The sequence below is a fragment of the Nicotiana sylvestris genome, chromosome 8 (genome assembly GCF_000393655.2).
Source record: "Nicotiana sylvestris chromosome 8, ASM39365v2, whole genome shotgun sequence".
Lineage (NCBI taxonomy): Eukaryota > Viridiplantae > Streptophyta > Magnoliopsida > Solanales > Solanaceae > Nicotiana > Nicotiana sylvestris.
In genome coordinates this window covers 224165446-224189893 of record NC_091064.1, presented here as the reverse complement: position 1 = coordinate 224189893, position 24448 = coordinate 224165446, and the positions used below count along the sequence as shown (strand labels likewise).

The window sequence follows — 24448 nt, the reverse complement described above, 5'->3', positions numbered from 1 at the left end:
TCGCCTCCACCAATACGTACTCCATCTCTGTCAATGCTTCCACCTATGCCAACGCATCGTATTCAGAGGCGGACCTATGTGTGTGGTAAGGGGTCATCGGACCCCGTAAATCTCGGGAACATTTCTACATATATATGTATGTATACCTGGAGAAACTGTTTTATACTAAGTTAGGCACCCTGAAACACTAAAATTTGCTTGGAGCACTGGCCGAGTCTGTTATTTGCTTATCAGTTTGGTGGAATGTCCGGGGTTCGATTCCTCACTGCCTCTCCTTCCTTAAGGTTTTTATCTTTTTAGTTGAACACTAATTGCAACCCAAATTTTTTCTTTCTAGGTTAACTTTTCATTTTTTTAATTTAGGCAAAATATCTTAAAGCACCCCAAAATTTGGTGCCGATTATTAGTTTCCTCCCCAAACTATGCCTACTCCTAATTACCCCCCTATACTTGAATAAGTAAATTTAACTACCCCTCGGTCTACCACATGACATAGCAAGTGGTCTGAGACAACCTTTGACCCGTGAGAGCATATAAAAAATGTCACCCACGCAACTCAAACGGTAAAAGCCCCCAAATTAACGATTTCCTTTATTTTTTCCATCTTTCCCATGGCTATTCTTCCTATTTCTTCCTCGTTATAACTTTCTCCATTAAAGCACAATTAGTGTTCTTTTTTTTTTCCGATGATTGTGATTTTTCTTCTTTAATGGCAAAAGTTCTTAGACACATTTCTTGGTTTTCTTTCCAACTTTCTTCAAAATATTGAAAATGAACCCACTTAGTTGATCGATGACCCGCCACAGTTAGAATACTACTTCACTTTATTGGAACTCACCCACACTGATTAAATACCCAAACAAACAAAATATAAACGGAAACTTACTGAAAATTATTTAATGAATTTATTTTGAGATTTATTGATAAATCGAAGGGGAAAATGGGAGAACCATTTAAGGGAATTTTAGAAAGAGAAGAGTTTGGACAGAATGATTAATTTAGCTGTCCTTTTAGTTTAGGTTTTAGTCCACTTTTTTTCATTTTTTTTCTTTTTCTTAGTTTTAGTATAGGTAATATAAAATATATCCCATTATTTTGCCTACGTGGGTATACACTTAACCAAGGTGTATGAGATCGAGGGGGTATTTAATTTCATTTATTCAAGTGTAGGGAGGTAATTCAGACTAGATATAATTTGGGAAGGAAACTAATAATTTGTGCCAAGTTTAATAATGTTTTAACGTATTTTGCTTTTATTTGTTTTTGCCTGTCACTTTAGGTCCACCTACCCACCCCAAACACACCCCACAACCCAAATTTGTTTTCTTTTTGAGTTTTGATTAAACTCCTCCCCTAAAAAGCTCCAAAGCACACTTGTTTTTTCCCGCTGCTAAGAAGGTGTTTGGTTAAACTTATAAGCCAGTTAAACTTATAAGAAATTTTTGGTCTTTCTATGCATTTGGTAAACATCTAAAGTGTTTATAAGCTAAAATCAGCCATAAGCCATAAGTTGGTCACCCCCAACTTATGACTTTTCAGTTTATAAGAACTTTTAGTTTGACCAAGATTTTTACTAGTTTATTCTTAATAATATTTTTTCCAAAATAAAATGTTCAATTTTCTCTTTGTTCCATATTCGTTGTTTATCATTTTCTCTACAAAGAAACTTTTTAATTCATAATTTTTTGTAAAAAATTTAAAGTTATTTTAATCTTTTTAACAAAAAAACATCTTATAAGCACTTTTCTACTAAACATATTAACTGCTTATTGTCAGTTTTAATACGTGTATCCAAACACATAAATACTTTTAAAAAAATCAATTTCAGTCCAAACGGGCCCTAAGAACAAAACTCAGAATCCCTTTTACAAATTTCAAACCCAACTTCACCTCAAATCACTCACGCAATGTCAGTCATCACCGGAAGTTTGCCGGCATCCGCCGAGACCCAACAACTACAGGTGAAGTCCTCACCTCCGTCTAAATTAAAGATAGTAGTGCCCCCTCCATTTTTAAATCCTGGGTTCGCCTCTGAATTCGTATCCAGAACCATGAATGTATTGACAAGGGGAAAAGAGCGATGGAGAGATTGAAGAAATGTAGTTGGCTTAAGGTAAGAACCTAACTGCGTGTGCTTTTTAAGGGGAAGATATTTAGAAGAAGTAATTTTTGCGCACTGTTGTATTCGTATACTCTTGTGTTGTTATTTGCTAAGTACTTAATGAAATACTGAGAATATTTAAATCAAGTGGTCTGGAGAAGCAGAAACAAATAAGTTTATGTATTAGATTATGGGAACAACACTCTGGACACCTTTGGTTAAGCCCTTCCCCGGACACCGCGCATAGCGGGAACTTAATGCACCAGGCTGCCCTTTACTATGGACACCTTTGGAGCTAAAGACAAAAGCTTTTCAGTTTTGAGCTTCAGTGCTAATGTGCAAGTTAGAGAGGTAAAGTATGTATTAAGCCTTAAAAAAGTTGACAACTTGTTACCTATCCAAAGAAAATGACAATTTGTATGTGATACAGTTCAATCTTACTATTTGTCATGCTTGCCAATTCAAGTGTATATTGAGTACATGTTGCTTCATTCGCTAATCTGTAGATCCTTTATTGCAGAAGTATAAAGAGAGAGATGGCTGCATATGTTGCACTGACTTCTCTAATCGGAACGATACAACAGCTTCAGCTTTTGCATTCAAACTTAAATCTAGGGGACACTAGTTTGAAAAGTTTGAATTTACTCTACGAAAAGGTTGATTCTCTGCACGAGCTCCTTGATAATTCTGATGCTGAACAAACGGAGAATTTGCACGCTGAAGTCAAACATATAGCAAATGAAGTAGAAGACGAAGTTGAATCACAGATGCAAGTGGTAATGGATGAACAACATGACGGACTACATCAACAGGAAGCCCTCGAGAATCTTTTTGAGATCTTACAACGAGCTATAGAAAAGGTGGATTCCCTCAAGGAAGGACTCATCAAACACAGTCAAAATAACAATTTGCAAGCTGGAAATTCCTCGCTTTGTGATTCAAGTTCACCACGATTGCATGCTCCAACCCTTGAGAACGATATGGTGGGGTACAACATTGAACAAGCAGACATGCTGAGTCAACTTACCGGAGGCTCAACTCCATTGGAAGTCATCTCAGTTACTGGTATGGGTGGCATTGGTAAGTCAACTTTTACCAAAAAACTGTCTTCTCATCCCGCAGTTTTGAGCTTCTTTGATATTCGTGGATGGGTTACTGTGTCTGAGGACTATAGTTTTAGAAAGACGCTTTTAGGCCTCCTTAAAAATGCTAATATTGCGAAGGAAGAAGAGCTTGAAAACAAAAGTGATCAAGTACTAGCAGATCGCTTGAAGAAAGGTTTAAAGGGTCGAAGGTATTTGATTGTTGTGGATGACATATGGAGCAAGGAAGCTTGGGATGATATTAGACTGTGTCTTCCAGACTATGGTATAAGAAGTCGGGTATTGTTGACTACTCGAGACGTTGAGGTTGCTCAATATGCTAGCTCTTCTAAGGATCCTTTCAGGATGCATTTACTTAACCCAGATGACAGTTGGAATTTGTTTTATCAAAAAGCATTCGCAGAAAATTGTTTTCCAGTTGAATTTGAGAATGTTGGAAAGGAGGTTGCACTAAACTGCAAAGGATTACCACTTATGATTGCTGTGGTTGCCAAGATTCTCTCTAGCAAGAGGACATTGGATGAGTGGAGAAAAGTAGCTCAAAGTGTGACCTCATTAGCAGACGTTGATGCTTATCGACAATGCTCAGGAGTGCTAGCTTTAAGCTACAATCATCTTCCTTCTTATTTGAAAGGTAGCTTTCTGTATTTTGGACTTTTTCCAAAAGCTAATGAAATTTCTGTGGGAAAATTAATTAGATTATGGATTGCAGAAGGACTCCTAAAAGTAAAGGGGATGGAGAGATTGGAAAAAGTGGCTGCTAGTCTTTTAGATTATCTTATTGATAAAAGTCTAGTTATTGTTAGCAAGCGAAGTATGGATGGGGAAATCATGACATGTTTGATTCATGATCTTGTACATGATTTCTGCTTGAGAGAAGCCGACCGCCAGAGTCTTTTGTATATTGAGAATACAGATAATGCTGGAGCTGGATTGGTTTTCCCTCAAGGTTGTAGGTGGATATTAAGAAAATCAGAGCGCTCCACTCATTTTAGCAGTCGATTCTATAATCTTGATCATAGCAAATTACGTTCGTTGTCTCTTTACCATTCTGATTTGTACCTTAACATAGCACACTTTAATTTCAAACTTCTTAGGGTATTGGACATGGAGGAAAATCGTTTTTTCGATTTCCCCATAGCTATACTAGACCTAGTTTTTTTAAGGTATTTGGCATTGACGTTTAAAAGGTCTGGACAATTACCAATCTCTAAACTTCTGAATTTACAAACTCTCACTGTTCGGCCACTATCATATATTAGTGATTGGAGCGTGTCCTTACCAAATGATATTTGGAAATTATCTCAGTTAAGGCATCTCCATTGCTGGTGTATGTATTTGGAATCTCCTCAGACAGTATCAGGAAATAAGTTGAAGAACTTGGTTTTGGAAAACATACAAACTGTTTCCGGGTTGACGCCTTCTTGTTGCACAAAGGAAGTATTTGAAGGGATTAAGAAAGTAAAGAAATTGGAAATTGCTGGTAAAGCAGAGGAATTTCATAGTAAGAAGGGATGGGAAACTAATCTTAAATATTTAAAAGAGCTCGAGGCACTAAATGTTGCAGTTTGGCACCGTCTTGCCATGTTCAGTTCCAACGCTATGCCGCGTTCAATAAATCCATGTCCAGGTTCTTTCCCACCAAATCTCAAGAAGTTGACACTTAGCGGTACTTGTCTTCCATGGAACTGCATGAACATTTTTAGCAAGTTGCCCAATCTCGAGGTGCTAGAATTGAAGGATCATGCCTTCGTTGGCATTGAGTGGGAAGTAACAGAGATGGGATTTCCAAAATTGAAGTTCTTACTCCTTGAGCATCTGTTTCTTAGTTATTGGACAGCCACCGATGATTACTTCCAATGCCTTGAGCGTGTATACATCAGAGATTGCGTATACTTACAAGAGATCCCAGAAGGATTTGCAGATAGTGTGACGCTGCAGCTAATTGAGTTACATAAATGCTGTCTTTCTCTGGTGATTTTTGCGGAGCAGATCCAGGAAATGCATGAGGAATTGGGAAACAACTTGCTTAAAGTTTATGCCTTTGAATCATGTAAGTAAATCTCATCGACAATGAACTTTCAGTACTCACTAAGTGTTTTATTTTTTGTGTTAGAGCATTAGGTTAGAATTAACCTAATGACTGTGATAAGATTAAGGATTTCTTCTGTTTTAAGGGTCAAATGTTTTCACCAAATAGAAATGAGATAATTATGCTTTCTTTCATAGGCTTTTCACAATTGTTTTTTAAGAAACAAATGATTTTCTGAGAAGTGAGAACAGGAACAATGTTTTGTCTGCAATTTTCTGTTGTGATTCTTTTGCAGTTCGGTCCCCAATGTTTTTCTCTATTTTCATTTAAAGCAAACCATAACAGGGTTCAATTAATTGATCCCAAACACTAGATAAATTCCATTTACTGAACGCAACTACTTCAGTTCTTCAGCATGAAGGAGTAACTCTTTTCTTCAAGCTGGTTCGAATGAAAATGCAACGCTCGAAGTCAATCAGATGAGAGACTGTGTAAAATGGAAATTCAATGGAATCTTTGCCGGTAAGACGCATTTCACTGGGTTTTTTTTATATTCCTTATTTTACATTTTGTTATGTCTGGCAATTCGATACATGTTGATTGTCTGAAAATTCTTTTATGGTTGCTTTCTGTCAATGCAGTAATTGAGCCATTTTATGTTGTCTTTATTTTCTTTGATAAATTGAGCTCATACTATCTTGTACAGCTTGCTTATGTTCTTAATGTACATTATATAAATTAGTTCTACAATGGAAGAAAGAGGCCTGATTTTAAATTGTAAGGAGATTTGTGAAAGTACGAGGGTGGGGGGATTTGTGGGGGGGGGGGGAGGGTAAAATGTTGCGAAGAAAAAAGAAGGAATTATGTCTTCTACATCAATGATAAGTAGGAGATCGTACGTTTTTATACAATTGTAGCTTGGTTGAAATAAAATATGTTTGAATCATATGATCTGTGTGGATATGTGTTGCTTATAAAGAAAAGGGTTTTGAGATCTAATTTCTAACTGTTTTCATTTTATGTTTACTCGAGAATCATCTTGGAGGTTTTTTTCTTTAAACAGATTACATTCAGAAAGCATGGCCTAGAGAAGAAGTGTAGAAAGATTCAAGGAACACCAAAGGCGGAGCCAAGATTGAAGTTTATGAGTTCGGAATTCTAGTGGGTTCTAAATTAACAATTTGCACATATTAAATAAATTTCTTAAGATAAATACAGAGTTTGGATCAAAATTACTGTGTTCAGCCGAAACTATATATTGAAGCTAGCTCTGCTCCTAAGGAACATCCAGATGAAGATACAAAGGAAGATGCGCAAATGAGTCTCGCGGTAGACGAGTGAGGAAGATGTAACTTATGCCTGGTATACGCTTGTGTTCTCTTTCTTGGTTTCTCTTTGAACTTTTCATGTCATATTTCCTGAAATGTTATTATATTGGGATGCTATTATAAAGAGGTCTCACTGAACCACGGTTGTAGATGTTCAAAGAAAGACATGAACTATGGTGGTGTTACAAGAAGAGAGGATAGTCTGAATCAATGACATGCACTATATATTTACGTAGCGGGCAGTGATGAAATTTAATTACAACCGTGGTGTTTGGTTGCACTAGATAAGCCAGCCAACCAAACTCATCATTTCCTTGATTCTTTGTGTTCACCTTCACATAATTTTCATGAATAATCACATATATGAATATTTGAATTGCTGAAATTATATGCTTTATGAGCTAATGGTCGACCTTACCTACATCACCAAATTCTTATCTACTCGGCAATGCAAATTTCCATGCTCACAGCCATCTCATCTTTCTCTCAGAAATCACTTCGACCCCATAAATATTTTCCCAAATCTCAGGGTAATTAAGGTCTATGATCCACCGAATACATTGCTTACTTTATCACGATAGATAAGGTGAAAGAATTTTGCGAAGCTTATTTTTTCATATAAGCGGCGTGATTATAGTACTCATATTGTGACAGTTGTATTGATACTACATTGGTAAAATGCTATACACTTTATAAAAAAATTACAAGGTCTACGTTAGGAGGTTTATTGTTTTATTTCTGAAAGAAACTATGTTAAAATCTTGAATACTTATTAAAGTATTGCCTCTTAATTAATGCAACAATTTGTACTTACGCTAAGAACAAGGTTCGGTCTGCCATGTTATATGGAACTGAATGTTGGCCGGTAAAGAACTCACACATCCAGAAGATGAAAGTAGCAGGGATGAGGATGTTGAGATGGATGTGCGGGCATACAAGGATGGATAAGATTAGGAATGAAGATATTCGAGAGAAGGTGGGCGTGGCCCCCATGGAGGACAAGATGCGGGAAGTAAGACTCAGATGGTTCGGGCACATTCAGAGGAGGAGCACTGATGCACCGGTGAGGAGGTGTGAGCGACTGGCTGTAGTGGGCACGCGGAGAGGTAGAGGGCGACCTAAGAAGTATTGGGGAGAGGTGATCAGACAGGACATGGCGCGACTTAGGATTACTGAGGACATGGCCCTTGACAGGGAATTATGGAGGTCGAGCATTAAGGTTGTAGGTTAGGGGAAACTTGTGAATATTTCTACAGCATAATAGAGTGAGACTAGCCAGTTAGGAGTTAGACTAAGAATGTCATTGGTCGTCTATTGATGCAGAGCTTTACCTGCTAGTTGTACTATACCAACCATCTATTTCGTATTTCGTATTCTGTATTTCATATCTCTTATATTGCTGGTATTTTATTATGCATTTTTATGGTACTAATATATCGGCTCCTGTTGCTTTTTTGAGCCGAGGGTCTCCTGGAAACAGCCTCTCTACCCTTCAGGGTAGGGGTAAGGTCTGCGTACATATTACCCTCCCCAAACTCCACTTGTGGGATTATACTGGGTCGTTGTTGTTGTTGCTAAGTTGAGGTCAGCCACAACTAAGGAACAACATTTGGAAATTGAAAATGACACTAACATGAACCTTGGAATATTTTAATGTATGTTCAAATAACCTTTGAAAAATAAAAATAATAACAATAATTACGATCGTAGTTGATGTTGTTATTATTCCGAGGGTGCTCTCATTCACATTGTTCTTCACTAGAAAATTCCCTTCCCAACCCGAAAAGAATATCTATATACCAAGAGCTTCAAAGAGAGAAATCTACCAATTAAGACGTACAAGTTCAATCCAAAAGGTCGCTGGTTTAAGGTGCTTCTCTAATTTTTAGATATCATTAATTCTGTTTTATGTTTTAATTAAAGATTGATAATAATGTTAAATAATATATTTGCCCAAGCTGCAAAAATCCTTGAAAAGTTATTCTTGTCCGAAGTAATTTTCGAAAAAGTAATTTTCGAGATTAACAAATTATGTTTGATTAATTAATTTAAAAAAATACTTTCGCTAATATTAAAGTAATACTTTGTGTTTCGATAAGTTTCCAAAAGTGCTTTAGAAAAAAAAAGTTACTTTATTCAGCTTTTGCTATTACCCAAACATATTTATTTTTTCCCTTAAAAGTTTAACCAACACCTCAACTCACCGTATTTTTATATACAAAATAGGCATGATATGAAATAAAAGCTTGAGATAATGTAAAGAAAAATAACTTTTGCGCAAAGTGATCATCTTCCTCTTTTTGGGTGAAAATTATTTTCTCCATTTTTTTCTCAAAGTCAAAGTAAAAAGATAACTCTTTTCTCGAAAAGTATTTTTCATAGCATGTAACTAGGGGTGTCAATGGTTCGGTAGGTTATTTTATAAAATTTATACCATAATAATTTTTTTTGTTATTCTATTATGTATAACCAAAATTAGATTTTCAAGACCGTCCCAATCATGTTGGTTTCTCTTCGATATTGGTACGGTTCGGTTAATTTTCGTTAACTATTTTAAATGTCATGTAAAAGTCAATAGTAGAAGTAGAATGCAATAACATATGTACTTTTATAGGACTTAATTACTTGTTGGCTTGCAAATAATTCGAAGGCCTAAGAATTTTTTTAATAGTTTATTATTTTTAACTTAATATATAAATATATTTTTCACATTATAAATTTATTCGATACAATTCGATTATTTTTCAGTTTATTTTCATAAAATAAAAAAATATTCTAATTATTGGTACGATTATAAATTTATATAAAAAATTACAATTTTATTTTTAAAAAAACCTAAAATTTGATTCGATACGGTACAATTTGATCGGTTTTAGTCATTTTTTAAATATCATTTTCACACCCCCAACATGTAACACACCTTTAATGGAATTTAAATCTATGTCTTGTTTTAGTAAGTGTACGCGGATTTACTAAAAATTGGGGCTTTTGTTGTATACCCAAGTCCGACGGTCACCTAAACAGAAAAAAGGTCCGGCCGTCACCTACACCGTCGTTTCCGTCGACGAAAACTCCATCTCCGCCAATGCGTCCACCTATGTCGACGGTCCACCACCGCCAAATCCTCCCAATTCCAGAAACATTACTCCATCTCTTTCTCCTACATGAATATGGAAACCAGGCTAGTCTTATTTGCTTAATAATTGTTTATGAACGGTGAGAATATGTTTTAAACCAAGTGGTCTGGAGAAGCAGAAATAAAGACCGTTGGAGCTAAAGACAAAAGCTTTTTTACCAAATTTTCCCCTCACCATCTCCGATCCCAAATCCACCTGTAACCTTTTTACTCTTTACCTCGCAACCAAAATTTCTGTCACCTTCGCCGGATCTTTACTAGCTATAAGGAATAGGTAAAGCTTTTCCATAGTTTCTGAGTGGAGAAAACTGCTGTAGTTTTGATATTAGATTGCTTTATCAAAATCTTTGAGCGCTGAGGGTTGTGGTTGAGCATGGTTGGTTTTGCAGAAAACAAGAATAAAGTAGTCTTAGGCCATTCAGGGAGTCTTAGCTACCGAAGTTTCAAACTTATGTATGTAATGTGTTACCCGCAAAGAAAAAGTGGGTAGAAAACGAATGTTTGTGCAAGTTAGAGAGGTTGAGTATGTAACAACAGCAACAACAACAACCTAGTGTAATCCCACAAGTGGGGTCTGGGGAGGGTAATATGTACGCAGACCTTACCTCTACCCGAGGGGCAGAGAGACTGTTTCCAGGAGACCCTCGGCTCAAAGACTTAACAAGAGACACTATATTAGTACTATCAATAGAATCATAATAAAACAACATAAAATACCATTAGATCCATAACATAACATAAATACCATAAAAATAAAGTAACAACAATATAAGAGATATAGGAAATACGAGAAAGATGTAAGGTATTAATACACAGCAGATAAAGCCCATCATCAGTAGTTGATCAATAGCATCTTAAGACTAACTCCTAACTGGCTAGTCTCACTCTAGTACGCTGTAAAAAAGACATCACAATTTCCCTAACCTACAACCTTAATGCTTGATCTCCACAATTCCCTGTTTAGGGCCATGTCCTCAGTAACCCTAAGTCGCGTCATATCCTGCCTGATCACCTCTCCCCAATACTTCTTAGGTCTCCATCTACCTCTCTTCGTACCCACCACCGCCAGTCGTTCACACCTTCTCACCGGTGCATCGGTGTTCCTCCTCTGAATGTGCCCGAACCATCTGAGTCTTGCTTCCCGCATCTTGTCCTCCATGGGGGCCACACCCACCTTCTCTCTAATATCTTCATTTCTAATCGTATCCTTCCTTGTATGCCCGCACATCCACCTCAACATCCTCATCTCTGCAACTTTCATCCTCTGGATGTGTGAGATCTTCACCGGCCAACACTCGGTTCCATACAACATAGCAGGCCTAACCACTGCCCTATAAAATTTACCTTTCAGTAACAGTGGCACTTTCTTGTCACACAGGACTCCCGACGCTAACCTCCATTTCATCCACCCCACCCCTATACGGTGTGTGACATCCTCGTCGATCTCCCCGGACCCCTGAATAAACGACCCCAGGTACTTGAAACTACCCCTCTTAGGGATGACTTGAGAATCAAGCCTCACTTCCACTCCCGCTTCCGTCGGCTCTGCCCCAAATTTGCAAGGTTGAGTATGTATTAAGCCTTAAAAATTTAAAAACCTATTACCTTACCAAAAAAAAAAAAAAATGATGACTTGTATTGTATGTGAATTTGTTATGTCTGTCATTTTTAGTGTTTACTGAGTCCAAATTGCTTCATTCCCTAATGTGGAGGTCCTTTACTGCAGAAGTATAGAGAGAGATGGGTGCTTATGTTGCACTGACTTCTCTAATGGGAACAATACAACAGCTTCAGCTTTTGCAATCAAACTTAGATCTATGGAATAATCATGTGGAAAATTTGAATTTACTCTACGAGAAGGTTGATTCTCTGCAAGAGTTTCTTGATATTTCCGATGGTGAACAAATGGACAATTTGCACGCAAAAGTCAAACACATAGCAAATGAAGCAGAAGACGAAGTTGAATCACAGATGAAAGTGGTAATGGAGGAACAAGATGGCGGACTCCATCAAAAGGAAGCCCTCGAGAGACTTTTTGAGATCTTACAACGAGCTATAGGAAACATTGACTCCCTCAAGGAAGAGGTCTTCAAGCACAGTCAGAACAACAATTTGCGAGCTGGAAATTCCTCGTTTGGTGATTCAAGTTCACCACGATTGCATGCTTCAACCTTTGAGAACGATATGGTGGGGTACAACTTTGAACAAGAAAAGATGTTGAGTCAACTCACGAGTGGCTCTACTCAAATGGAAGTCATCTCTGTTACTGGTATGGGCGGCATTGGTAAGTCAACTTTTGCCAAAAAGCTGTTTTCTCATCCCTCAGTTTTGAGCTTCTTTGATATTTGCGGATGGGTTACTGTGTCTGAGGACTATAGTTATAGAAAGATGCTTTTAGGCCTCCTTAAAGATGCTAATATTGGGATGGAAGAAGAGCTTGATAAGAAAAGTGATTCAAATTTAGCCGTTTGCTTGAAACAAAGTTTAATGAGTCGAAGGTATTTGATTGTTGTGGATGACATATGGAGCAAAAAAGCTTGGGATGATATTAGACTGTGTCTTCCAGATGATGATAAAAGAAGTCGAGTATTGTTGACTACGCGAGACGTTGAGGTTGCTCAGTATGCTAGTTCTCCTAAGGATCCTTTTCAGATGCATTTACTTGACACGGATGACAGTTGGAATTTGTTTTACCAAAAAGCTTTGGCTGAAAAAGGTTTTCCGATTGAATTTGAGGATGTCGGAAAGGAGGTTGCAAAAAACTGCAGAGGATTACCACTTATGATTTCTGTGGTTGCCAAGTTCTCTCTAGCAAGAGGACACTGGAAGAGTGGAGAAAAGTAGCTGAAAGTGTGAGCTCATTAGCAAATGTTGATGCTTATCAACAATGCTCAGGAGTGCTCGCTTTAAGTTACAAACATCTTCCTTCTTATTTGAAAGCTTGCTTTCTGTATTTTGGAGTTTTTTCAAAAGCAAGTGAGATTTCTGTGGAAAAGTTGATTAGGTTATGGATTGCAGAGGGACTCCTAAAGGTAAAGGGGATGAAGGGATTGGAAGAAGTGGCTGCTTTGAATTTAAATTATCTTATTGATAAAAGTCTAGTTATTGTTAGCAAGCGAAGTTTTGATGGTAAAATCATGACATGTATGATTCATGATCTTGTTCATGATTTTAGCTTGAGAGAAGCCAACAGCCAGAGTCTTTTATACATTCAGAATACCAAAATTAATGAACACGGATGGGTTTTTCCTCTAGGCTGTAGGTGGGTATCACAACAACTTCTTTTGGATAGTGATCGCTATCAATTCCATGATCTTGCTCATAGCAAATTACGTTCCTTTTCTTTCTATCGTTCTTATAGATACGTTGATATAGCAAAGTATCATTTCAAACTTCTTAGGGTATTGGATGTGGAGAAAAATAGTTTCTTCTGTTTCCCCCAAGCAATACTGGACCTAGTTCTTTTAAGGTATTTGGCGTTGAGGATTTCTGACTCTGGACAATTACCAATTTCTAAACTTCTGAATTTACAAACTCTGACTGTTCGTCCACGACGCACAGGTTCTTGGAACATTTACTCCTTACCAAATGGAATTTGGAAATTATCGGAGTTGAGGCATCTTGATTGTTGGTGTATGTATTTTGACTCTCCTCATACGGTTTCAGAAAAAACGGCGAATAACTTTATTTTGGAAAACTTACAAACTGTTTCTGGGTTGGCACCTTCTTGTTGCACAAAGGAAATATTTGAAGGGATCAAGAAAGTGAGGAAACTGGAAATTGCTGGTAAAGAACAGGAATTTCTTAATGAGAGGGGATGGGATAATAATCTTGAATATTTAAAAGAGCTTGAGGCACTAAATGTTGCAGTTAGGTACCATCCTATCAGTTTTGCAATGCACGTTTTAATAAAAGCAAGCCCAGGATCTTTCCCACCAAATCTCAAGAAGCTGACACTTAGCGGCACTCGTCTTCCATGGAACGGCATGAACAGTTTTAGCAAGTTGCCCAATCTCGAGGTGCTAGAATTGAAGGATCGTGCCTTCGTGGGCAAGGAGTGGGAGTAACAGAGATGGGATTCCCTAAACTTAAGCTCTTACTCCTTGAGTTTCTACCTCTTGATTATTGGACAGCCACCGATGATTATTTCCAATGCCTTGAGCGTGTATACATCAGAGAATGCAGATACTTACAAGAGATTCCAGAAGGATTTGCAGATAGTGTGACGCTGCAGCTAATTGAGTTACATAAATGCTGTCATCATGTTGTGACATTTGCAAAGCAGATCCAGGAAAAGCACGAGGAATTGGGAAACAATGTGCTTAAAGTTTATGCCTTTGATTCAAGTAAGTAAATCATCAACAATGAACTTTCAATATCCATTAAATATTTTGACTTCTGATCATGAACTGTGTTGGATCATTAGATAAGAATTAACCTGTGATAGGATTTCTTCTGCATAACTACTAAACAGGAGTATATTGTTCTACTGTGATGAAGATTTTGTTAGATTCGTTGCATGTGATTGTTGTATAGACTTTTAATTGTGATATGCAGGGTCAGTGAATGTTTTTAAAGAAGTTGTTGCGCAAAGTACTTAATATTTGTATTTAACTCATCATTTTTGTAAGAATGACTCATCAATTGCAAGAGTGAAACTCATCAAATAGATAAGCGGATAATCTTACCTACCATCTTTAGAGGCTTCGTCCACTAACCAAATCAACAATGAAGCAATTAAAATATTGTAGTGGTAAATACATGTTCATACTGTGTATACCAAATCAATAGATGCATGGCATGTGTGTATATTTTTACCTCATAAAATTACTTAACTATGATAAGCTGATATGATTTAGTGTAAATATATGTCGGGGCCATGGGGGTAAGTTTTACCTAATATAGCAATTACCCAAATCAATCAAATGATTTGGTCGAGATGTTTGTCGTTTTAGTGTAGAAAATTATATATTTTCTCCTTCCATTTAAATAGAAATGAGATAAATCATTTTTCTATGCTTTCTTCCAAAGGGTTTCCACAATTGCTTTTAAGAAATAAAATTAATTTCTCTGATCCCAAATATGCTTGAGAACAAGAACAATGTTTTGTTGTTTGGTCCCCAATGTTTTTCTCTATTTTCATTTAAAGCCAAACCATAAAGGGGTCCAATTCCATTTACTGATACAACTACTTCATTTATTCCAGTCAAACCATACTTTCCAAAGAAACCCTCGAAGTAAATCAGATCAAGAATGGTGTAAAATGGGAATTCAATGGAATCTTGCCGGTAAGACGCATTTCACTTCTCCACAAATTTTAGTGGTTGTTTGATATTTCTAATTTTACACTTTGTTATGTCTGGCAGTCCTATACATGTTGGTTGTCTGAAAATTGCAAAAATTAGCTGGGTTCGCCACTTTTTGGGCCGGCTATTAGAGTTTAGCCATATTTTGAATTGTCATGGCAAAGGAACCACATGTCCAGTTAAATTGACGTTTTTGCCCCCAACTAAAACATGGAACACAACTCCAGCAATCGGTGTTGGAGTTCAAAGCTTTGACAGGTGGAACCCCAGTAAAATATGCTGGAATTCAAAGATTTGCTAAATTTTCAAACCCAAGAATGATTCCTGGTTTTTGAACCTTTACTAGTGCAAAATCCAAAATTCCTGGCTTTTGGATTCATATTATAATTATAAATTTTAAATCTTTACTAGTACAATACCTAAAATCCAGGAACGACTTATGGTTTCTTAACTTTTACTAGTTAAAAATCCATGAATGATTCCTTGCTGTTGAATGCACATTGTACTTTATCAATAATCTTTACTAGTACAAAATTCACAATCCAAGATAAATTACTTTTTTTTTGAACCTTTACTCTTGGAAAATCCAAGAACGATTTACGATTTTTGCATATTCACACTACATTTCACAATTTTTTCCCTTTAAATACAAAATCCACGATAGGTTACTCGATTTTTGAACCTTTACTAGTGCAAAATCAAGGAAAATCTAGGAAAGATTCATAATTTTTGAATTCACATTATAGTTCAATAATTGAGAGTTACTATTTCAGGTCATTCAAACTCCAGGAACAATTCCTGAATTTTGAACTTATAAATATAAAGTCCATTAGTCGTTCCTGGAGTTCTTCCATATTTTAGATAGGGGTATTTTTGTCCAGACTTGTATCTCAGCATTAATGAGTGACTACTTTGCCATGACAACTTAAAATACGGCTAAATTTTAATAGCCGACCTAAAAAGTAGCTATTTATCAATTTCATCCCAGAAAACTCTTTTAGGGGTGGTCTCTGTCAAAGTGTTACTTGCAGTAATTGAGCCATTTTATGTTTGTTTATTTTCTTTCATTAGTTGAGCTCATACAATCCTTGTACATTATGTACTTCTGAATGCAGCTTATTCCTTCCTGATATAAGAGGAAAACTAACCCACTGTTCATTGAATAGACAAACATGTAAGGAGAACTACAAAGCGTATCTTTATCTATTGTCTACTACTACATCAATAAGAAGGGGAGATCATTTTTTAACAATTGTCCTTTCGTTGAGATTAAATATGCTGAATCATATAAGCTACGTGGATATATATGTTGCTTATAAAGAATAGGACTATGGACTCTAATTTCCTATACTGTTTGGTTTTACAGTTTGTTGCTTACAGTTGGAACTGATAGAGAATCCGGTTCTCTATACAGTTTGGTGGACGCTTAGTTTCTATCACTTATATTTGTTTAGCCATATCTTGCTGGTTGAACTGGCAAAACCAGTTCTATTTGAGGGAAGGGTTTCATTGCAGCGCGGTATGAATTTAAGGGAGTATGATCATAGATTAAAAAAAAAGGCAATTCTAACATATTGGCGTCCTTTTTTCGTACTCATATAAAGTACCTCAACTAGGAAATATGTATGAAAATTGCCAAGTCATATGTCGTTTGTCCATATAGAATTGGAAGCTAAATCAGACCGTTCTTCACTTTTCTTAAGTAATCATCATGCCAGCGCAAGTCTCTGAAAATTGACTCTTGATGTTGAGTCATTTCTTTCTTGCGTACTTCTATTTCTCCTTACCCACAAGTGGCAATGAATAAAATATGAGAGAGCTATATATAAACATCGATCCGCTGAATCCATTGCTGATTTCACCACGATCGATTAAGCGAAAGGTTCTGCAAAGTTTGTCTTTTTCATACATGAAATGTGGTTATACTTCTCATATTATGGTAGAATTACTATACACTCTATAGACAGAGGCTTGAGAGAGTTATTGGTGTTCTGACATGTCAAGAGGCCTAAACTTTTGCACTTACATCACCTCTATGGCCTAGAACATCTAATGTAGATAAAGCTGTCGCTCGGTGCAGTAATATGCGTAATTAGCTTAATGTTGCGACATTAGGTTCAATGTGCATGACAATTCAGTGAAAGGATTGATCATATTGCTCAATTAGCATGTCTGTAACAGGTTTTCAGTTTTATCTTCTGTAGTATGAACTTCTCTTGGAGTTAGCTGATTATTTCTGAGGATCACTTGAAACTTTCCTCCTAGAGATTGACTGATAATTTACTATGATAATGCTTTGTAGTATTCATCATTTTCATGTTGAACAAAGTATTACTAGAATGATACTCGAATCTATATATGATCTCGAGTTGTATTAAACAGATTATTGAGGAATCTGCCTCCTGCAGGTTCTTAGGTAATGAAATTGAGGATTCGGTAATTACGTCTTGGAGAATTAAAATAGCAGTTTAGCAGATAAGAGAGCTTATATTTATGCTGTACTTTATATTTGTTTAGTGTTTCAGAGAAGCAAATGTGACAGCTGATTTTTTGGTGAAGAATGGGTGCTCGTGGAATTACAACAATATATGGAAGCATTGCACTTAAGTCATGAATTATTATTCAATTATTATTCCTTAATTAATGCTACAATTAGCTAATAATACTTGTTAAGACTTAGCTCACCAGTTGACTTTAGCTATACTAGACAGGGAAAAGTTTTATGTTAAAATCTGACTTCTCATTCAAGTGTTGCTCCTTGATTAATGCTTACATTAATGCTTATCTTGCTGGTTGAACTGGCAAAAGCAGAATTAAAAATTACATGTGCAAAATCATTGTTTAGTGTTATCCCTTAATTAATGCTGCGAGTTGGTATTAAAAAGCTGTCATATATAGTTGTTGAGAGTTAAGTTGACTTTTGACTGGCTAATTGCTTCCCATCATAGACGATCCAAAAGTTGAAGTTTTATGGGTTGATTACAACAATCTCAAGTTAATGTAAAATAATAACTGGATTAACAGTCAAATATTTGTATATATTTAGTAAATTTCTTACACGGACTATGCAAAAGCTACTGCATTCTCGTGAACCCATAAGTTGTGCTCTAAATCGGCATTGGTTCTCGTTAACCCAATATTAAGAAAACCATATGCAAATAAAAATATCCCATGACTCATGCATGTTAGAGGCATTAATTAAGTAGTGGGCAGCCACAGTTGATGAATGATATTTTAATCCACTGTTGATGGATAATATTTTAAATATAAATGTTGTTCCTTAATTGTGGTTAGCCTCAACTTATAAGCCAACTAACATGACTCATGGAATATTTTTAATCTTAAATGCTCAAATAATTTCAATAAATAATAACAACAATAATAATATAAAATAGAGAGGAAATAATGTAAGTACAACTACTATTATGTTTATGATATTTGTTGCTGTTATTGTCTCACCAGAAACTAGAAAAAAATCATTACTCTCTCTTATAAAGAAGCTTTCACAACATTAGTGAGGCAAACGCATTCAAGAGCTTCCAAGAGAGAGATATCGACCAATACACAGTTCAATCCAAAATTCCTTCACAGTTGAGGGGGAGAAGTAGCCATAAGCCAGAGATCTCTGCTTTAATTAAGGTGCTTCTCTTATTTTACAATTTTCATATCATTCTGTTTATGCTTCACTCTTTTGGATTGCTGCATATGGAGTTTGATATGTGTCCTGATCATCATATTTTATCATCCCATGTTAGTTAATTACATGATTCGAAGGATCATACTAAACCTTCTGTGTTGTTCTTGAGTGCAATGCTAGTTGTGGTTTAAAAATGAGCAATTAAAGTTTATGTGCAGTGTGTTTGATATGAATTAAATCTTTTTTTTAAAAGAAAATATGTTCTATCAGAACATTATTCCTGCGCAGGAACTATTTACTAGCTATCGCTTTTGCTTTGCATCTTTCTTCTGAATTTCATGTTGTTCAGAAGAAAAATGTGGAGGTCGAGTATTAGGGTTGTAGGTTAGGAGGTAGTTTGAGTCTTTCCTTACTTTGTACCATTGCGAGACCAGTCTGGTAGGGTTTTTGTCTAAGATAGTTAGTGGCAATGTTGTGTCTTACTATTTCACGTTTAAGCGCAGGAACTATTTACGCTTTTGCTTTGCATCCTTCTTCTGAATTTCATGTTGTTCCTGTTTTTCATATGATTTCTTTGCTGATACTAATATTGTCTCCTTTTTTTTTGTTTTTTTGAGCCGATGGTCTTTCGGAAACAGCCTCTCTACTCCTTCGGGGTAGGGGTAACGTCTGCGTACACACTACCATCCCCAGACCCCAGTAGTGGGATTTTACTGAGTTGTTGTTGTTGTATGTTCTATCAGAAAGTCATTTTCTTGTGTTCTGTTGCTAGTATTTTTTGAAAGAGCATTATTTTTGTGGGTTAATGTGATATCTTGTACCTTTTCCTCCGATTGCCTTGGTGATACGTAGCTTATTCTTTATATAATGTACGGAGGAGCGCACCAGTTCTTGGTTGGGGTGTCCCGAGTAATTAGAAAGGTATGCGTTAAAATGAAGGACTTGTTAAATATGTTAGATACTTAGATCTGATTTTGGGTATAATCAATATGATTAATCCGCAGTTTATATTCTGCAATAGCCCTGCGCATGTGTTAGGTTGCATTGGTGAAATCTATCTACTGTATTTTCAGTGTGTATATGGTGGACTGAGATTGGGCAGTAAAAAAATGTGGGGTGGTAATCAATACTTTGAGAGGTTATTGGGGGAACAACAACTTGAATATATATGCAGAATTATAGATAACTTCTTGTCGGATTGAGTATTTGTTAATTATTACCACTAATCGCATTTGCAGTTTCTTACAAAATCACTGGAGGATTTTGTAACATGCTACTTTGCTAAGTTCTAGCAAAACTTGAGAAATAGCATTGATGTGACACACATCAATTGCAACAATCCCTGCCAAGTTAGAGTCCATTATATAAATTTTCATTGTCTATATCAGTCCATTTGACTCGTCTTAATCCAATATTAAATAGGATAAAAATAAAAAGCTCTAGAGTTTTAAAAATTCTCAACTATCATATAAGTTTCTGACAAAACTACAAGAATCCTAGTAAGCTCACTAACGAGACTGTGAAGCACGTCAATTGTTAAAACAATGACAACTTTTATTGCATGCGAAACAATAATTCAATGTTAGTGTTTGCCATATCTGTCATTTTAAATTTCTACCTAGTCCAATAATTCATTCCCTTACTGCAGAAGTACAGAGAGAGATGGCTGCATATGTTGCATTGACTTCTTTAATGGGAACACTAGAACAACTTCAGCTTTTGCAATCAAACTTAGATCTATTGGACACTCATGTGGAAAGTTTGAATTTACTCTACGAGAAGGTTGATTCTCTGGAAGAACTTCTCAACAATTTTGATGGTGAACAAACGAAGACTTTGCACGCAAAGGTCAGACGCATAGCAAATGAAGCAGAAGATGAAGTTGAATCACAGATGAAGGTGGTAATGGACAAACAACATGACAGACTCCATCAAAAGGAAGCCCTCGAGAGTCTTTTTGAGATCTTACAACGAGGTATTGAAAATGTTGATTCCCTCAAGGAAGAGCTCATCAAGCACAGTCACAATAACACTTCGCAAGCTGGAAATTCCTCACTTGGTGATTCAAGTTCACCACGATTGCATGCTTCAACCCTTGAGAACGATATGGTGGGGTACAACATTGAACAAGAAAACATGCTGAGTCAACTCACGAGTGGCTCGCCTGAACTGGAAGTCATTTCTGTTACTGGTATGGGCGGCATTGGTAAGTCAACTTTTGCCAAAAAGTTGTTTTCTCATCCCTCAATTTTGAGCTTCTTTGACATCCGTGGATGGATTACCGTATCTGAGAACTATAGTTATAGAAATATGCTTTTAGGCCTCCTAATAGATGCTAATATTGGGAAGGAAGAAGACCTTGATAAGAAAAGCAATTCAGATTTAGCCGTTTGCTTGAAACAAAGTTTAATGGGTCGAAGGTATTTGATTGTTGTGGATGACATATGGAGCAAAAACGCTTGGGATGAGATTAGACTGTGTCTTCCAGATGATGGTAAAAGAAGTCGGGTACTGTTGACTACTCGAGACGTTGAAGTTGCTCAATATGCTAGCTCTCCGAAGGATCCTTTCAGGATGCATTTACTTGACCAAGAGGACAGTTGGAATTTGTTTTACCAAAAAGCATTTGTAGAAAAAGGTTTTGCGATTGAATTTGAGGATGTCGGAAAGGAGGTTGCCAAAAACTGCAATGGTTTACCACTTATCATTGCTGTGGTTGCCAAGATTCTCTCCGGCAAGAAGACACTGGACGAGTGGAAAAAAGTAGCTGAAAGTGTGAGCTCATTAGCAGAAGTTGATGCTTATCAACAATGCTCAGGAGTGCTTGCTTTAAGCTACAATCATCTTCCTTCTTATCTGAAAGGTTGCTTTCTGTATTTTGGACTTTTTCCAAAGGCTAGTGAAATTTCTATGGAAAAGTTGATTAGATTATGGATTGCAGAAGGGCTCCTAAAGGTAAATGGGATGGAGGGATTGGAAGAAGTGGCCGCTAGTCATTTAAATTATCTTATTGATAAAAGTCTAGTTATTGTTAGTAAGAGAAGTATGGATGGTAACATCATGACATGTATGATTCACGATCTTGTTCATGATTTCTGCTTGAAAGAAGCCGACAGCCAGAATCTTCTGTATATTGTGAATACCGATATTGATGGACCTCTATGGGTTATTCCTGAAGGCTGCAGGTGGGTGTCACAACATTCATGGGGCTTTTATTTTCGCCGTCGATTCCCTGATCTTGCTTATAGCAAATTACGTTCCTTTTCTGTCAATTCTAGAACAGTCCGTAATGTAGAAAGCTTTCCGTTCAAACTTCTTAGGGTATTGGACTTGGAGAAAAAGATGATCTTTGATTTCCCCATAGTTATACTTGACCTAGTTCTGTTAAGGTATTTGGCATTGACGATTAGGAGGTCTGGAATATTACCAATTTCTAAACTTCTGAATTTACAAACTCTCACCGTTCGTCCACATCCAATATACACTAGTTCAGGGAAAATGTACTCCTTACCAAATTTTATTTGGAAATTATCTCAGTTAAGGCATCTCCATTGTTGGTGTATGTATTTGGATTCTCCTCAGATGGTATCAGAAAATGAGGTGAAGAACTTGGTTTTGGAAAACATACAAACTGTTTCTGGGTTGATACCTTCTTGTTGCACAAAAGAAATATTTGAAGCGATTAAGAAAGTAAAAAAATTGGAAATTGCTGGTAAAGCAAAGGAATTTCAGAGCGAGATGGGATGGGAAACTAATCTTAAATATTTAAAAGAGCTCGAGGCACTAAATGTTACAGTTCTGCCTGCTGTTATTTCCGACCGGCTGCCGTGTTTAATCAATCCAGGTCCAGGTTCTTTCCCACCAAATCTCAAGAAATTGACCCTTAGCCGTACTTGTCTTCCATGGAATTGCATGAACATTTTTAGCAAGTTGCCCAATCTCGAGGTGCTTGAATTGAAAAATTATGCGTTCTCAGGCGATGAGTGGGAAATAACAGAGATGGGATTCCCTAAATTGAAGTGTTTACTCCTTGAGGATCTGTATCTTAGATATTGGACAGCCACCGATGATTATTTTCAATGCCTTGAGCGTGTCTGCATCAGAGAATGCAGACTCTTACAAGAGATCCCAGAAGGGTTTGCAGATAGTGTGACGCTGCAGCTAATTGAATTACATAAATGCTATCATCCTCTTGTCACTTTTGCCAAGCAGATCCAGGAAACGCACGAGGAATTGGGAAACAACATGCTTAAAGTTTATGCCTTTGATTCAAGTAAGTAAATCATCAAGGATGAACTTTCAATATCCATTAAATATTTTGACTTCTGATCATGAACTGTGTTGAATCATTAGGGAAGAATTAAGTTATTGATTGTAATAGGATTTCTTCTGCATAACTACTAAATAGGAGTATATTGTTGACTGTAATAAAGAGTTTGTTACATTCGTTGCATGTGCTTGTTTTACGGTCTTTTAATTATGATATACAAGGTCAGTGGAAAGATTCAGAAAAATCATTGCATGGTTCTAGTAAACTCTTCTAAGTGTGGTCTCTGTCAATGCAGTAATTGATATAAGAGGAAAACTAAATCAGTACTGTTCATGGAATAGACAAACATGTAAAGGTGAACTACAAATAATATTAGGTCTCTCAAATTGAATTTGATTCCTCGGTTAGTTTGTTCGATTCTTTAAACTGTGTATTTTAATGTACATTGTGTATCTTTCTGTTCTACAATGGAAGAAAGAGCCCTAAATCTAATTTAGGTAGATTTGGTAATAGAAATATGTTAGGAACAACAAACCTTTGGGAAGGTGCCTTGCTTAGAGAACCATATCATTACCTATTATCTACTACTTGTAACTAAATATGCTGAATCATATAAGCTATGTGGATATGTGTTGCTTATATATAAATTAAATTTCTCGCTGTTTTCTCTTTACATTTACTCAAGAGTCATCTTGAAGATTTTTCTTTAACAGAGTAGCTTCAGAAAGCACGGCCTTGTAAGAAGTGGAGAAAGATTCAAGGAACATGCACAGATGAAGATACAAAGGAAGATGTAATTTATGCCTGCTATATGCTTGTGTTCTCTTTATTGGTTTTTCTTTAAAATTTTCATGTCATTTCTCTGGCAAGAAATGTGGTGATTTTTTGCTCAAAACTTCTCAGAGATCAAATTCTCAATGTGCTCTTGTAATAAGGTGTGGGATTCTATAGTCATACTTAGCAAGAATTGTGGTAATCTTTTTTTAATGTGCTCTGTAATAATGTGTGGGATTTATATTCATATTTAGCATGTCCGAACGGGTATTTAGAGATCATTCCGACAATGTTTTGTTGTTTTTCAGATGTTATATCAATAATCTGCTGGAGTTATTTATGCCTTTCCTAATTTAGAAATGTTCATATACCTGTTATCCCTAAGGTATGTAGGTAGGAAGCAGGCATTCTTGATTGGTTCATTTGAGTCAAACTAGTGCTGCCAAAATCAGCCCATATTTTGTCAACCCGCTCAATTCGCCCCTATTTTAGTGGGTTAAATGAGTGGTATTTAAGTAGGGTAAAATTTGGGCTTCAACTCATATTCAACCAGTAGAAATATGGGTATTCATGGATAAAATGCGGGTAAAATTTGGGTTAGCCTAGTAAGTTATCTTTCAAACTTTTACTCCCTCAAAATACATGATATCGTTTTTTAAACTGAAAATGCTACTATTCCAACTCCTCTTTCTTTGTATGTTTCTTCTCACTGTGGTTGACTATATCAGTAATTTTTTTTTCCTTCTAAACATTGCAACTAC

The 24448-nt window shown here is 36.3% G+C and overlaps 3 protein-coding genes across 10 annotated transcripts in view; all 3 read left to right on the top strand.

Moving 5' to 3' along the window:
- Nucleotides 1-6985, top strand: part of LOC104215746 (putative late blight resistance protein homolog R1A-3) — a 31838-nt gene extending 24853 nt beyond the window's left edge. The window contains exons 1-4 of one of the 3 annotated variants that reach the window (XM_070155592.1): nucleotides 1848-2113; nucleotides 2622-5257; nucleotides 5643-5758; nucleotides 6300-6985. In XM_070155592.1, coding sequence (XP_070011693.1) covers nucleotides 2638-5257; nucleotides 5643-5719 — 2697 coding nt within the window. In that variant the 5' untranslated portion in view covers nucleotides 1848-2113; nucleotides 2622-2637 and the 3' untranslated portion in view covers nucleotides 5720-5758; nucleotides 6300-6985. The other 2 variants (XM_070155591.1, XM_070155593.1) reach the window with 2 other exon arrangements.
- Nucleotides 6986-11440: 4455 nt separating this feature from the next.
- LOC138876426 (putative late blight resistance protein homolog R1A-10) lies at nucleotides 11441-13926 on the top strand. Its single transcript, XM_070155346.1, has 3 exons — nucleotides 11441-12416; nucleotides 12503-13719; nucleotides 13834-13926. Exons 1-3 carry the CDS (start codon nucleotides 11441-11443, stop codon nucleotides 13924-13926), a joined length of 2286 nt encoding a protein of 761 aa, XP_070011447.1.
- A 10-nt stretch (nucleotides 13927-13936) lies between these two features.
- On the top strand, nucleotides 13937-24027 carry LOC104222821 (putative late blight resistance protein homolog R1B-16). 6 transcript variants are annotated; one of them, XM_070152985.1, is made up of 5 exons: nucleotides 14032-14046; nucleotides 14907-14988; nucleotides 18469-18645; nucleotides 20292-22916; nucleotides 23632-24027. In XM_070152985.1, the coding sequence occupies exons 4-5, from the start codon at nucleotides 20306-20308 to the stop codon at nucleotides 23652-23654; spliced, it is 2634 nt and encodes an 877-aa protein (XP_070009086.1). In that variant the 5' UTR covers nucleotides 14032-14046; nucleotides 14907-14988; nucleotides 18469-18645; nucleotides 20292-20305; the 3' UTR covers nucleotides 23655-24027. The 6 variants fall into 6 exon arrangements, with proteins under 6 accessions (XP_070009085.1, XP_070009086.1, XP_009772438.1 ...); XM_070152984.1 differs by lacking the exon at nucleotides 18469-18645 and having other exon boundaries at nucleotides 13937-14046; XM_009774136.2 differs by lacking the exon at nucleotides 14032-14046 and having other exon boundaries at nucleotides 14770-14988; nucleotides 17524-18645.
- Nucleotides 24028-24448: the final 421 nt, after the last annotated feature.

What these genes read in the sequence shown, in the direction of transcription:
- LOC138876426 (XM_070155346.1), top strand. Translation starts at nt 11,441, where the DNA reads ATGGGTGCTTATGTTGCACTGACTTCTCTAATGGGAACAATACAACAG. An exon ending in AAAAGCTTTGGCTGAAAAAG is followed by an intron (nt 12,417 to 12,502) that starts GTTTTCCGATTG and finishes GTGGTTGCCAAG; the next exon opens with TTCTCTCTAGCAAGAGGACA. An exon ending in GCAAGTTGCCCAATCTCGAG is followed by an intron (nt 13,720 to 13,833) that starts GTGCTAGAATTG and finishes ATTATTGGACAG; the next exon opens with CCACCGATGATTATTTCCAA.
- LOC104222821 (XM_070152982.1), top strand. Translation starts at nt 14,802, where the DNA reads ATGTTTTGTTGTTTGGTCCCCAATGTTTTTCTCTATTTTCATTTAAAG. An exon ending in AATTCAATGGAATCTTGCCG is followed by an intron (nt 14,989 to 20,291) that starts GTAAGACGCATT and finishes CCCTTACTGCAG; the next exon opens with AAGTACAGAGAGAGATGGCT. An exon ending in AGTTTATGCCTTTGATTCAA is followed by an intron (nt 22,917 to 23,631) that starts GTAAGTAAATCA and finishes TTAACAGAGTAG; the next exon opens with CTTCAGAAAGCACGGCCTTG.